Here is a 15,558-nt window from a genome sequence, read left to right on the forward strand (position 1 = left end):
TAGGTAGATAGATAGATAGACAGACAGATAGATGACGATGCTCATAACCTTATTTTTTAGATTTTTCATGTTAACCTGGCAAATAGTCATTAATTTTTGGTTTAAAAAGTCATGTTTGTGTTTTAAAAATGCATATGAGTGTTACTATGATTATATGTTTCTTAGTTGAGATAAATACTCAAGATATGTAAACTCATGATGATAGTTAGGTTGCAAGGAGGCTATGTGAAGAGGTAAAGGAAGTTTGGCTAGAGAAGGAGACAGGAGCGGAGATGTAACTGCCCTAGCTAGAGCAGAGCATGCTCTGGAAGCAGCCTGCCAGCCCTGATCCACCTCAGAAACCACCACCGCCCCTCCCCCGATTCCCACTGTGTCTGCGGAGATCCTGCCCACTCCTCATGGGGGATCCAGGCAGCCCCCAGGCTTTCTCTATCCTGCACCTCACTGACCTCATCACCTACAATTGTGGAACTAGTACTGGCTTCCCCTAACAGATCAGTTTTAGTTGCTTATAGTGATTGGGAGTTGAGTTTAGCCGTGTGCTTGACTTTCTGTTGGGCTCTCTACTACAGAAGAAAACCCAAGTTGGAAGAAACACAGTGAAAGTTCTGTTCCAGGTCTTTGTGAAATAATTGAGTACTTCAGTCCCCAGTGAGAGGCAGGTTTCCTTAAGACATTTATGGTTGATGCCCCTTAATGTCTGGCTGGTGACTCCTGTGTTCCAGTTACTGGTTCTCACCTCTTTGTGTCTCAAAGCCACAAAAGTCAACTGTAACTTTTTTTTTAAGGAATAAGCTTTGCCACATCTCCGAGTCTGCTTTGCCCCATTTAGTTCTCCTAATTTTCCAGCTCTTCTCTTCTGAAGACTCTGGGAGATTTCAAGTCAGGATAACTAGTCTTCTGTTGAAAACAAACTCTCCCAAGGTAGTTTGGTGCCTGGAAAATACATTTAAAAACTGTTGGAGACAAAACCTACGGGGCACTACCCTCTTTGAAGCCAGCCCCTGAAGCAACCCCAGGTTTTACCTGGAGGCATCTCTAACTTGCTGTACCAAGGAAACCATCCCTGTTTCCTGCACAGCTACCATCCCTGTAGTTCCTTCAGATGATGTCATCATACCATCATGTGCATCTTTTGGATCTTTCTACTTCCTCTGACATTAACAAGGGAAAATATGACCAGCTGTCACTCTTCGCCCTGGACTTGCAGCAGCTTGCTGTGACCTACTGCTGTTTCAGCAAGCAGACCAAGTGAGTCTGAAGACATTTCATTCCGAGACTAAAAATGAAGTGCACCAGACTTAAAAGGGCAGTGGCAAAGGCACATTCAGATCTGTTTGAAGGAAGTGGCAGAGTGAAGAGACAGACCCCCTCCCTGCTCATGGTATGTGTCATCTGAGGACCCTGGCCAGAGAATAACTGAGGGGAAGCAGCATGACTCTGGAATCCACTGTGATGAGAGATGCATGACTGTATTGCCTTTCAGAAGTCACGTCGCAAATGATTTCATAATATTCCTGCTGCCAACAGGCTGCATAGTCTTTAAGCAAAGTCTTGCCAATCAATGAGTTTATTTATTATTCTTTTGATACTTTCTGATAATAGTGAATGTTTTCATATTTTTTTAAGTTACTGTTTTATGATTATGAAATATATATCAAGAATCGGCAAGCTTTTTCTTAAAGGACCATGATAATAAATATTATAGGCTTTGTGCACTAAGAGACAAAATCAAGTAGTGTATAAGTGCAAGCCCTAACTTGTGGGCTTTGGTCTGCCAGCCTCTGGTCTTTATGGTCACCTAGTTAAATCTTACCTGGGAGCTCTCCCTGCACATATGCTTACTTCTAATTATTAATCTTCTACTATTTGCCTGATGTGAGGAATGTAAACATGAATGTAGAGACAGTTCTTTTTCCAAAAGATCTCACAGTCTCAGAAGAAAGAAAAATGCATAAAGATGCTTATGACAAGTGTTGATTACAGTGTAGTATGATGAATGTCATCACCGGGTAAGGGTGCTGGGGGGCTCTGCATGGAAGTTCACCTTGTGACAAGCCCCCAAGTTCACTATGTGGTAGAGGAAGGGCAGTGCACAAGAGAATGGGAGATAGCAGTTATTCCTTAATGGGAGACACTTGTTTTTGTTTTTCTTGTCTCAGTTCTCAGTTAAAAGAACTAACATCAATTCAATGACTACAGTGAACTATAGAAATCCCAAGGAAAGTAGAATCAAAATTTATGATTACTATTCCATAATTACAGAGTTAAACAGGTGGATACCATTTAAAACATTTGACTTCTGCTTTTTCTGAACAGAATGTATTTTTCTTTCACAGACAGTAGCCACCAGATGAGCTAAATCAAAATCAAATAGATTTAGACATGTAAATGATGAGGGTTAGTACACTAGGATTCTTGATACTCTAGTCCATTCCTGGGTCTGTTACTAGTTTTGAGCAAAATCTGTGGTGGCTATTTAATCATCTTTAACACGACCACGTTGAAGGAATAATTTTCTAAAACTCCTTTCAGTGCTGGATGCTGTGAACTGTAATTGGTATGCATATGGATGGGTACTTTTTTCCACTGCAGAAATCTAATATGCTTTGTTCAAATGTATCTAAATTCTACACTCTCACATATTCAGATGCCAGTTAACCCCAAAGCCCCTGAACTGTGATACTAAACTGTGATATTGCACAATAATGTATCATGTGAAAAAAAAAGAGTGAGGATTTATGGTGACCTTGAAGTTACCATGTGTTTCCAAATGTCTCATCACTGAAGGGGCAGCACGGCACAAGCTGTGAGAGCAGGCTGGCTACATTGAATCTTCACTTTACCATATGGTAGCTGTGTGACTGCAGGTAAGTGCCTTGGCCTCTCTGTGTCTCAATTTCCTCAGTTGCAAAATGGGGATCGTATAGGACCTGACCATGGGCTTGGTATAAGGCTAAAACCATTACTGGTCTTAGAACTTTGCTTGGCAAAAATAAGCACTCCAAGTATGTCAGTTGTTATTATAAGAATAGTTACTATAAATAATTCATTCTTTTTTTTTTTTTTTTTGAGTTGGAGTCTCACTTTGTCGCCCAGACTGGAGTGCAGTGGCCACTCCCGGCCACTGCAGCCTCGACCTGCTGTACTCCGGCAATCCTTCCGCCTCAGCCTTCCGAGTAGCCGGAATTATAGGCATGCGCTACCACGCCCTGCTGATTTTTTGATTTATTGTAGAGTTGAGGTCTCGCTGCCCAGGCAGGACTCGAACCCGCGGGCTCAGGCAATCCACTCACCTCAGCCTCCCAAAGGCGCGGTATTACAGGCTGAGCCACCGAGCTTGGCTAAATAATTCATTCTTAAAATGTGACATTAAGTTAAAACCATGATTTAAAATAAGTGTGAATGCCTTAGAAAATTTCTCAAATATGATGCTGAACAAAAACACAGGTAACAAAACTGTCTGTGACATGCTTAAAATTTTCATAGAATTACATATGAACAGAAAACATTCTGGCAGAAATCACACAGAAGCATTAGTATGTTTGGCTTGCAGAGAGAGCTTCCTAGTGAATCATGCTTCCCAGAATTCACACGTTTCTGTTTCCTTCTTCTTGAGAACAAGCTGGCTCTATGTCACCCATAAAGTACAGCAGAAGTGCTACTCTAAGGCTTCTTAAATCTAAGTCATAAGATACCCTGCAGCATTTGCTGTCTTGGAGCACTTGCAGGGGCCGGGGCGTGGAGGGGGGCGCCCATTACCATTTAATGAGTCCAGCTACCCTAAGACCCCCATGTTGTGATGAAGCCCAGCTAGCTAAGTGGAGGGGTGTTTGATTCACCAGCCCCCACCAAGCTAGCCAGCCCAGCCCAGGTACCAGACAGTGAGTGAAGAAACCCTTAGCTGATTCCAGACCGGGTGACATCTGTTGGGCACCTCTCCGAGTGAAAACGCCCAGCTGAGTTCAGTCAACCCTCAGAATCAGGAGAGGTGATGATACACTATTGTTTGAGGCCGCTTGTCATAGGGCAGCAGAAAACTCAATACAATGAACTTTCCGTAGCAAGAGTGTATCATATATAAGACTAGCAATAATTTAATATCTTTAAATGTTTCTATTTTCAGTGTAGTTTCAACATGGAGGGTATTTATTATGTTTTACGTATGTTTCGATTTGTGTATTTGGTAATTCTCAATTAACCTGCAAATTAAATGAACTGGAACAACAATTCCGTGACCAAGTGTAGATGTACTAGATCGAGGATGTAATAGAATGTAGACATGTTTAAAAAAAAAAAACACACAGAGCCCAGGAGTTCTATTTATTTGTGTAAAAATTCTATACCACCTATAATAGAGAATCTCCTTTTTTTCTAAGCTATTTCTATAAGGTTTTTTTTGGCAGTGACAAAGGCAAAGATTGTATAGTGCTTTCTTTATTGGACTGTCCTAATCTAGAAGAATCTAAATCTATGGTTCTGAACCTCATGAGTCACTTGCCAGGAATCTGACAAAAGCTGGAGGCTCATCTACACCTGCTCTGATCCCTCAGCACACCCAACACACTGATGAACAAAATGCTGCAATCAGTGCTGGGACTTCTTTCACCCCTGAGGCCCACATGGAGGCATGAGGACAGGAAACCTGGTTGAGGGTTCCACAAGCAGAGTTCCAGAACACTACAACAGAGCCTATATATTTGTGTTTGTTATAGCAGAAGGAAGTTATTTTATTATTCTAATATTATATATTATCAATTCCATTTAAAATAGTATATTACAAAGTTAATCACTGTTGAAACAGTTATCTAGATTAAAGTCTCGATTCAATTCATGGTTTGTTTTTTTTTTAATTTTTTGTTAACTGTGAAAACATACAAATTACATCTAATATGATACAGATTACACATTTAGATGGAAAAGTGTAATGAAAAACAGAGTAGTGCCCCACTGAAAGAACTGCTTAGCTATTCTGTTTGTACCAGGTACAGATGTGACACAGAACGAGTCTGTGTAGGGCTTTCCTGTTATTCTAAGACATTGTGAGACCAGACACTGAATATCAAGTAATCTTCTGCAATTGTTGTCTTCATTTGTGTTCTGAAGTGAATTTCTAGGTGAGATGTAGCTCTGTGTACTTTTGGCTTTATTAGAAAGAACAGATATTTCTGAAGACACTGCGGATATTTGAACAAAAGTAATTAAGGAAACAGTGCACCCTTGTGATAAAAGTAATCTTTAAAATACATGTTCCTTTGAATACCAGTCTGTTTTTTGAATAAATATTAAAAGTTTTTAAGTTGAGATTTAATGGGGGGGAGAGTGTCAGACACCCTAGGAGTTTCATTTTTTACTCCCATAATAATTCTGAATTTAGCAATTGGTTATTATTTTCAACTTCTAAGAGTTTCATATCTGACATAGGTGAGAAGCAAGAAGTATTATGTTGATTCTGCTTTAAATGCTTGTTAATTTTGGCTTTCCTTAAACTGTTTAAAAGTTTTATGCTGACATAAGCTATTCATGTCTTTATAGTTTGTAAATTTATTTGCAATAGAAACTTTTGAGTTATTTTTTGAAGGTGAGGAAAACCCTATTTAGAGCCTGTTTGGTTTTATTTCAGCTGTTTCTAGAAGGATTTGTGAATATTTTCTTAACTAATCTTGAACTGTACTGAGATAGTAATTAAAACTGTGACTCCATTCCAAAGCATCTTGTTTGCTTGTCTATTGCTCTATAGAAAACCACTGCAAAACTTAGCAACTTAAAACTGCAATTTATTATTGTCACTTGTGATTCATAGCTCAGTGGAGTGCTTCTCACCTGGGGTCTCTCCTGAGGCTGCAGTTAGGCATCAGCTGGGGTAGAGTCATCTGAAGGCTTGAGTGGGCCAGGTGTCCAAGAGGGTTCACTGTGTGTCTTGCAAGTGAAGCCTCTAGCCTGTGACTGGCAATTGGAGCACCGGAACACAGATTTATTTTATTTGGCCTACTCCTCATGGCATGGTGGTCTCAGATTGGTTGCTTCCCTGGCATGGCACTTAGCTTCCGAGAGATGGGGAGTCAAAGTTACCAAGGCCAGTCAAGAGCTGTCCCTGTGTCACTTGTACCATCTTCTGTTGGTCAAAGCTGTAAAAAGATCTGTCCAGAGTTTAAGGAATGGAGCAGTCAGCTCCAACTCCAGACACATGTGAGATGGGAGACATTATTGTGTCCATGTCAGAAAGTCTACCACACATCTTCCCATAATGTAACATGTACAATCAGTTGAACATGTGTCCTATATACAGATCACATGTAGGAGAAGGTGAAAATGTCACTTCAGTTATAATGAGCTTTACTAAAATTGAGCACTACTTTTAGAAGTCAGCTGTGGGCACAAGATACTAGCTGTTTCACCCCTAGTGATGGCTCCCTGCAAAAGCATCAGAGAGAGGCTAGGGCAGCAGAAGGGGTGGAAGGAAACTCATACTGAGGATTTTGCCCACCTACTTATTCTCTGTACTTTTTTTTAGAGACACAGACCTCACTATGTTGCCCAGGCTCACTTCAAACTCCTGGGCTCAAGTGATCCTCCTGCCTCAGCCTCCAGAGTAGCTGGGACCACAGGCACACACCACCATGCTGGGCTTTCTTTCCTGTAATTCAATGAGATTTTATAGAGAAAGAAATTAAGAATTAAGATTTTGAGGTACATTTCTCAAAAATCCCAATATAGTAAATAGCAACCCTTGCATTCAAGTTTAGGCCAGTCTGATGCCAATGCCTGTGCCTTTTCTGTGTTACCTACAGAATTTCTGCTCTCGTGGCTGAGAAATGAAAACAGATGTGCAACAGTACAATGAAAACCCAAAAGCAGCACATTTGATCTTTACCTTGGCATATATCCTGATAAATAAAAATAATTTTAAAAACATAAAGCCTTTTTAGACCAGGCGTGGTGCCTCATGCCTGTAATCCCAGCACTTTAGGAGTCAGAGGCAAGAGGATTGCCTGAGCTCAGGGGTTCGAGACCAACCTGGGCAACATGACGAGATCTAGTCTCTACAATAAATCAAAAAATTAACCAGGTGTGGTAGCGCACACCTGTGGTTCCAGCTACTTGGAGGACTGAGGTGGAAGGATCACCTGAGGCTATGGTCTGTGAGCATACCACTGCACTCCACCCCGGGCAACAGAGTGAGACTCCAACTCAAAAAATAATAAATAAATAAACCCTTTTTGATTTAGATTCATTTTAACATAAGATGCAGGTTTGAGAATTTTCATCAGAAAACATTAAATATACTTAATCTGGTTTTATACTTCTAGCCAACACAGTGAGGACCACGTCCTGCTGGAAGAAATGGCATTCAAAAGGCGACCTGGTTCTGTGAGGATGTTCTGCTGCTATAATCTTAAAGAGTGGTCCTTGAACCACCAGCCAGCCTGGGGAATTGTTTAAAAATACGTAGTATGAGGCCCCACCCCAGACCTACTGAGTCAGAAACTCTGAGTATGTTTTTTAAAACCTTCTCAGTGATTCTAATTTACCTGTAAGTTTGAGAACCACTACTTTCCGGAAAGCCTGTTTTTGAATGATCGTACATGTAAAGCAGAGACAAATGTTTGGGGAGAAATACTGTGGCAATGGGTGTAGACTGAAGTCACCTTGAAGGCAGGTCCTCCTAAGGTTAAAATGGTCCTTGGAAGCCATCTATTTCACAGGCTTGTAAATGCCTGACTGGCTGGGTGTGACTCTGGGACCCACCAGAGCTCTCTAGGGTGGACTCAGAAACAGTTGACATGGACGCTCTCCACGACACACTCCTTTTTGAAAGTGTCCTCCAAGGTGGAACCCAGTGATTCGGGTTTAGTCCAAGAATGCCTGAAAGAGTGGAAACATGTTGCTGATGTTAGTGTGTATCTACAGTCTCATCACCTAATTGGCTGACAAGGAGTGCAGTCAGTACCGCTGCCTAAGGCTACAGAGGAGTGTGCGCTTCTTACCCAACTTTCTAGAGGAGAGATGTTTTTGCAAAAACGTGACAAGGTCAAAAGTACATAGAACTAACTAAATAAATGGTAAAGCATGGTTCAGGTCTCCTAATTATACTCCTCACTGTGGCACCAACACCGACTGTAGACATATTTCCAAGTTGCCAAGAACCAGCAGCTCCTCCTTGGCTGTATGTGTGTGGCTGCGACCTCAGCCTAATAAAGTTACATCTGTCCTTGGGGAATTACAGCTGCCTGGGGCAGCTCATTGACCTTCAGCCTGTCCAGGTGTCACTGTGTATGATTCTGGCATCAGACATGTCTGTCCCTCCCAGCCATCTGGGTCCTCATTAGAGGACTCCTCGAGTTTTGAATAACGCTGGACAGGGTTTTAAAACCTCTCTCCACGTTTACATTGTTCTTCACCAAGAATGCAGTATCTGTCCAGTGAGTATGTCAGAAAGGGGAAACTGTTTTCTTTAAGAATGACTCCTTCTGGCATTACAGGAGAAAACAGGTCATAAACTCTGATGCTGGCCGGGGACCTGGTTGCCCGAGAGTATGACACAGTATGGATAACATCCAGACATTTTAAAACAGTGGTGACCAGAAACCATATTTATAGACCATGTTCAATCCAAGATCTTCCAGTTCGATGACTTTGGAGATGAAAGAGCCCCTGTGGCTGTCTGTGCTCATTTAAACTGTCGGAATACTTTTTCTAGAAAATATTTCATGTCACCCCCCCCCCCCAGGAATTCTCCAATAAGCATGAAATCCATCATTCTGTAATGAGAATTCTTAACCAAATCTACAATGCCATGCTTAATTGGCATAGAATAAGTGTAAACATTGTAAAGTGTATCAACCACAGTGACCCTTAGGATAATCAGCAGCAGTTAATAGTTGTTGGTTGCCGGGTATCTTTAAGGCTACGTGTTAAGTGATGAAGATACTATAAAATTAAGAAATTCCAGTCCTCTGAGAGCCTGGGATTTCCAGTGAAGCAGACAGGATACACTGATCATAGAGTCCTAGTCCTTATATTTTAGAGCAATAATTCTTAATCCTAGGGGTTCATTACAATTACTTGAGGAGCCTTAAAAAAAATCACTTGTTTGGCCCTAGCCCAGAGCAATTAAATCAGAATCTTTGTGGCAAAGGAGAGATATGTGAATTAAATTATAAAGCTAGAAGTCAGGTATTGTCAAAATGTAAGTTTTATAAGTTATGTTTTTCAACACATTATATCCTTTATTTCCCAGTTTTTATTTGGAATTCTTTCTCAGCATTATATTTCTCATATTGATTTTCACTTTACACAATCTAGATAGTTTAGATTTTTTATTTACAAATAAAAGATTTGATATAAACCATATATCTATCTGTTATAAAACAGGAAATCTGTTTTAATACATTTCCATTTTATCCTTTGTCCTATGAATAAAAAAATTAATTTACCTCCTTTGTCTTCCAAAAAATATTTCAGTATCTTTTAGCCAAGAAAATATTTTATATTTTATTCAGAAAACGAATTACATCATCTCTACAGCAATTGCATTTAAACAATTCATAGCTAAACATTTTACTTGTTCATTGGCATGTTCTTGTGTAACTGGTAAAGACTGTAAATATTCGAATCTCTGCTAAATTATATTCTGCAAGAAAACAACACAGCCTTTAGTTAGAGGCGGAGGTAGGGTTGTGGGCACCCAGCACCTCTCACTGCCCCCCACTTCCCCTGTCCTGACCAGATGGAAAACCCCAGCCACAAATCACAGCAACAGGGATGCAGTTTAGCAGGCAAAATATTCATTCAGTGATGATAGAAACAGTGATGTGGCACAAATGTTTGTTAAACTAAAAAAGTATTTTTAATATTCAAGTTGTGATTTTTTGGTTGGTTTTGTTTTGTTTTTAACATGAGAGGTCCCTGAATCCTGTTCCATGTGTTCAGGCATCTCAGACCATGGCAACACTCCACTATTCTTTCTATATTTGCTGTTATTTCTAAAATAAATAAATAAATACGTGAATAATTCCTTTTAATCTCACCTGAACAGAGAAAATGCCAGCGTCTAAGAACATGAGAGGGGTGGAAAGGCCAGGAAAGTGAGTAACATAAATGGCAGCAAAATAAAATTCCACATAAACTTTAGCAGTTAAGTGACAATGCAGGCTACTTTGTGAGTTAAGAGCAAACAATGCCATCACTTCCCCTTAGGATTAATTCCCTGTTTTGTTCAATCAGTGTTAATCTGTTAGTCTCATAATTAATCCTGATGTTTTTCCCCAACAAGGGCAAAGTGGGAGAGTACTTTAGACAGGATGACCTTGATGACCTTGATAGTTCATGAACAACAGTTTTTGTCACTCACCGTTTGGCTAACTATTACAAATTGTATTATTACTTTGAATGCGGGGAAATGTAAACGTTCCTGTTACTGCATTAAGTGAAGTAATCATACCTTGAATGCCTGTCTCATGCCAAGCAGAAAGATACATGTCTTGCCTTTAAACGTTTGCAATCTCTTTGGGGTGTGATTTAATAGACAATTCTAATTCAGTGTAATATGTTTAATATAACTTTTCCTTTGGTTTAACAGCTTGATTTATTTCAACAAAAAGTATCTATTTCTATAATTGTATATCTCTTTGCATAATTGTATATCTGTTTGTATAATTTGTATATCTGTTTATATAATTGTAATATGTTTAATATAACTTTTCCCTTTGGTTTCACAGCTTGATTTATTTCAATAGAGTATCTGTTTGTATAATTATATCACCTACTCCTTTAATGATTTGAAGTTACGAGAGAATGAAAATATGTTCTCCACTGACAGCCAGTGATTTTATTTAGTAAGAGCAACTTATATCTACCAGTGGGTGTATTTGTATAGAACTTGTCTTTTGCAGTTTGCTCATTTCAGTCTGGCTTATGAACAAATCAAAGACATCTCTATTGATTACTTCCCAGAGTAATTTTTCCCAATTAAACTATTATGTTTTCAATCTTTTGAACTAGGTCTTACTAATTAGGAGATACTAATAAAAATTAATCTAGGTAAGAAATTTAAGATAATGGTAGATTAGATGTATTTACTTTTTTTTTTATTCCTTTGGAAATGTTAGGAGTAGCTTTTTAATGTAATTTATATTTTGATCACTAGATGGCACTAAGCACATAGAGCTAAAAAAAATAGCCTTGCCTCAAGCAGTTCTTTTCTGAATACCGAAGTTTGAGTCTGTAAATGTTTTTGCTTGACATACTATAAATCTTTTGTTTTACGCCTCACAAAATTTTTCTTGTTTTTCTGAGTGAAATAATCTCCCTTGGATATATATAAACCTCTGAGGGAGACGCAGCCTCTGAAATTGCTTTGCTGGTCACCACTCATCCGGCTGTTCTGCTCTTGGCCATCTTGCATTATTATTATATCTTTCTTAAATAATAATTATTGGTAGTAGTAGTAGTAGTAGTATTGCTATTAATGTTAGTATTAGTATTAGTATTGTCTCACTCTGTCACCCAAGCTAGAGTGCCTTGACCCACTGGACTCAGGCAATCCTTCCACCTCAGCCTTCCAAGTATCTGGGACTACAGACATGTGCCGCCATGCCTGGATAATTTTTTTTATTTCTTCTAGAGATGAGGTCTCGCCAGGTTGCCTCAGCTGGTCTCAAACCCCTGGACTCTGACAGTCCTCTCACCTCGGCCTCCCAAAATGCTAGGAGTACAGGTGTGAACCACTGCATCTGGGCTTAAATTTTTTTTTTATGGTACCCTCTCTTCCCTAGAAAACAGAAAATATGTCTTAATTTTTTAAGGGCGATTATATAGCTTCTGGGATATTAAGATATCCTAGAGATTTATGCACAAAACTTTCAGCAGGACAGAATACAGTAAGCACTAACTTTGTTTTTCTCCTTGGTCTCCTGATGTCCAAGCATTCTCATATTGTAACATAATCCTTCTTTTGTTTTTTGTTTTTAATGACATCTTGCATTGTATTATTTTCTGCATCAAGACGCTTCAGATTGCAAATAATAAATATCCTTAATGTTTAAGTTATTATTAAGTTGAGTTATTTCACAGGACCAGAAGTTGTCCTAAGGTGAGTGTTCCTCCCAGTGGTGGGTAGGTCATGATTTAATGAGAACCCATCAAGATCATCAGGGACTGAGGTTCACAGGACCGAAATTGTCCCAAGGTTGTTGGTCCTCCCAGGGGGTAGGTAGGTCATAACTTAATTGCAACCCAGCAAGGTCATCAGGGACTCGGTTCCTGTTGGACTTACACTCTGCAATCCTTGGTGTGTCAGACTTGAGCTTTATTTGAAGATGACTGCACAGGTCTCAGTAGGTCTTACAGTCATGGCAAAGCCCTGTAGTAGAAAGGGGACAGGAGAAATTTTTAGCAGGTTCCCTTGTTCCCATGGTGTGAACTGCTCCAGAAGTTCACAGCAGAGCCCTCTTCAGTCCCAGCACTTCCTGAACAAGTCACTTCTTAGCAGGGGCAGAAAATTCCCACGATAGGTGTGAACAGATGGAACTCAGTTCCTGTCTTAGCCACACAGAGGACAGTGGAACCACAGACAGCACCAGCACACTCTCCAGCAGAGAAGGGGATGGGTTTGGGCAGGCAAAAAGCAGTATTTGCCACCATTTCTGATTCTGTTTGTTTCACTTAAAGACTCTTCTGTCCTGAGGTCCTGATGTTCTTGAAATATGCCTTCCATTTCAGGTGTTTCAAGGGCAGGCCCTGGACAGAGTAACAGATGGATCCCATACATAGTTACTGCAGAGTACAACAGTCCACACAAGCTCCTTCCCCTATTGTTTTGTCTATGCCATGTGTCCTTTTCCCAGCAGTTAGAGAAAGTAAGAGCTTGGGTTCTCTTTATCTGCTTATTAATTCTGTCATGCTCAGAGAACAGTATTTCTAAAGGGCTTTATGAATCCAGTTGCATTTCAACCAAATCTGCAATTGTCTGCTAAGTACCCACAACTTTAAGGCACTGTGCCGAGCACTGTGGGTAAGTATGGCCAGGATGTGTGGGGACGTTAGCTGCCATCTGCTTTACGCTCAGCCTGACCCCTTGGCCTCTCTGAAGAGGCAGAGCCAGCAGGCCCTGGTCAGGGATCCAAGCCCTGCCCTCTTCTCTTTTGGCCAGTTCTGGCTGGTTTTCTTTGCTTTTCCCCCCTTAACATCTCAGCATTTCCCAGAGGCTGTTAATGGGCCCTTCTAGTGTGGGTTATTTGTGAAGCAACACTGCTGTGACTCCGAGGAACCTGGGGTCCTGCTCGACTGCTTCATGCCAAAGATATATGTGAAGAGGTGCATGTGCAAATGCTTATCTCTTTCTTATCTTTATTCAGCAAATATGTACTGAATGATTAAAAGAATATTTATTAAACAATTGATATTTCAAATGCAGTAATTTTTTTTCTGGTTTGAAAGTACTGATTTATATATTCTCATGTTATCTGTTTTAACAAGTTTATCAGTTCTTGTTAAATAGCCAGCCAGTATTTTCAACTGACATTTTTGACCATCATTATGTTTTCAAGTAAAGAACAAAATATATTTTTAAAAAGCAATTTTTCAAACCTAGTCTTTATCCTTTTTAGTTTTATATATAGCTCTGAAAGAGAGTAACTTGTCTGAAAATACACTGAGTCAAACAGTTTTTAAAAAGAAAAATCTCTTTGATATTTTATTTTTCAGAAAACTGTGGAATATATTTCCCAGAAATAAAAAGAGATCCAGGCAGATATTTACACAGTTGTCCTGAATCTGTAAAAAAGTGGCTTCGGCAGCTAAAGGATGCTGGGAAAATTCTTGTGCTAATCACCAGTTCCCACAGCGATTACTGTAGACTTCTCTGTGAATATATCCTTGGGTAAGTGATGAGTCACTCTACTTTCATTATCTTATAAAATGCTCATAGCAGATTAGACAAGGGCTTTTTCAAAGGGCTGACCATGACTATACATGCTGATTGACAGCAACCTGCCCCAAGTACATTTTAGCAAAGCAATGTTCCTGGGGTCCGGGGTGCTCATAACTCACTGACAATCCTGGCTTTAGGTGTCTGGGTAGATGATCAGACTGCATACCCTTCCATCTTCCATGAATTTCGTTTCTTAGCTTTGGATAATTCTGGAGGGACACTGAGTGTAGACTACACTCCCTGACAGATACCCAAAGTACAGCGCCTCTGGCCATTTCTGTGTGGAGCCGGGTCCTTTACTGTTTAGCACAACCAGGATGAGACAGATACCCTTGAAAATCAAGGCAGAACCTTAAAATAAGGTGATCTTGAGTTCAAGCTCTGTTCTTACCTGGGGCCGATTTTATAACCTCTTTAAGCCTCAATTCTGTCACCTCAAAAGTGGTATAGTGATACCTTCCAGGTATGAGGGTATATTAAATGGCATATAGCTGAAGTACTGCACAGAGGGGTTAAGTGGCAGTGTGTCACTACTACCTACCAGGAAGTGTCCATGGGTGGGACAGCCCCAGGGACTGTTGGCTTTCCTCAGACATTTCCCCAGATTCTAGCAGATACCGAGTAGTCTTGAGTATGGAACAAACTGCCTTCCCCCAACTCTTGCAGCCTCGTACGTTCCGTGGTGTGTGTGGCCTTAGTTTGCTCTGTGAGGTACCTAATCGGTGAGAGGATTATCTGCTTTTTGAAAAGTACTCAGGCTTGGGATCCTTGGAGCAAATTAAGGCCAGAGCCCTGGGCACAGTGGAAGGCGTCTCTCAAGGAGATGTGTGCTGCGCTACTGGGGACCATGATTCAGGATAAACTCTCAGGAGCTTCCATTCCTTTCCCATCTGCTAGATAACAAGAGCCTTCCTTCCCTTCTTAATTTTTATTTATTGAGATTTTGATTTTTAAAAATACCCTGGAATGTCGGGTAAACATTTCTCCCCCCGTGTGATAGTGAGTCCCTCAGAAAGAAGGGCTACTTACCGTGGCTATCCCACATAATCCCTAATATAATCCTAAGTGTACATTAAAAATTATTAATTGTTGTAATCTAACAATTGCCACATTATAAGACTACACTGAAGTATCCTCTGCACATCTTGAGCACTGTGTGAAAGATGTCGCCTGACTTGCTATAATGCTGCTTTCTGTAGGACCATGGAACACACAAATTATTTAACTCTTCAAGCTAACAGATTCAAATGTCAGTTGTCACGTTTGAAGACATAGCCTCTAAGTATTTCTAGCTGTTAGAAACTATTGACCTCGCCATGGTGACTATTACCCTCATGTGAAAAGCCAGCTTGGTACCTAGAGTGAAAGTGCTGCTTTTTCCCCCAGTTAAGTTTATACTTTGATGAGTTGTCAGGAAAACTAGTTCTCAGCCACCTCCTTTCCCAGGGTAACAGTCACCCAAAAATGGATAAGATTGCAAAGCATATAACAGGGAAACAAAAGATAAGAGATGCTTCTGTGATAAAATAGATGGGCAAATACTTATTTTTTTTTTTTTGAGTTGAAGTCTCACTCTGTCGCCCAGACTGGAGTGCAGTGGCCGCTCCCAACCACCACAGCCTCGA

The 15,558-nt window shown here is 40.2% G+C and overlaps 1 protein-coding gene across 1 annotated transcript in view; it reads left to right on the forward strand.

The window, feature by feature from the left end:
- Positions 1 to 15,558, forward strand: part of NT5DC1 (5'-nucleotidase domain containing 1) — a 141,980-nt gene that overhangs the window by 111,587 nt on the left and 14,835 nt on the right. Inside the window, exon 12 of the mRNA XM_021711006.1 lies at positions 13,708 to 13,882. Coding sequence (XP_021566681.1) covers positions 13,708 to 13,882 — 175 coding nt within the window. The remainder of the gene's footprint in view (positions 1 to 13,707; positions 13,883 to 15,558) is intronic.

The sequence above is a fragment of the Carlito syrichta genome, unplaced genomic scaffold (assembly GCF_000164805.1).
Source record: "Carlito syrichta isolate Samal-C Ts95f unplaced genomic scaffold, Tarsius_syrichta-2.0.1 Scaffold301807, whole genome shotgun sequence".
Classification (NCBI taxonomy): Eukaryota; Metazoa; Chordata; class Mammalia; order Primates; family Tarsiidae; genus Carlito; species Carlito syrichta.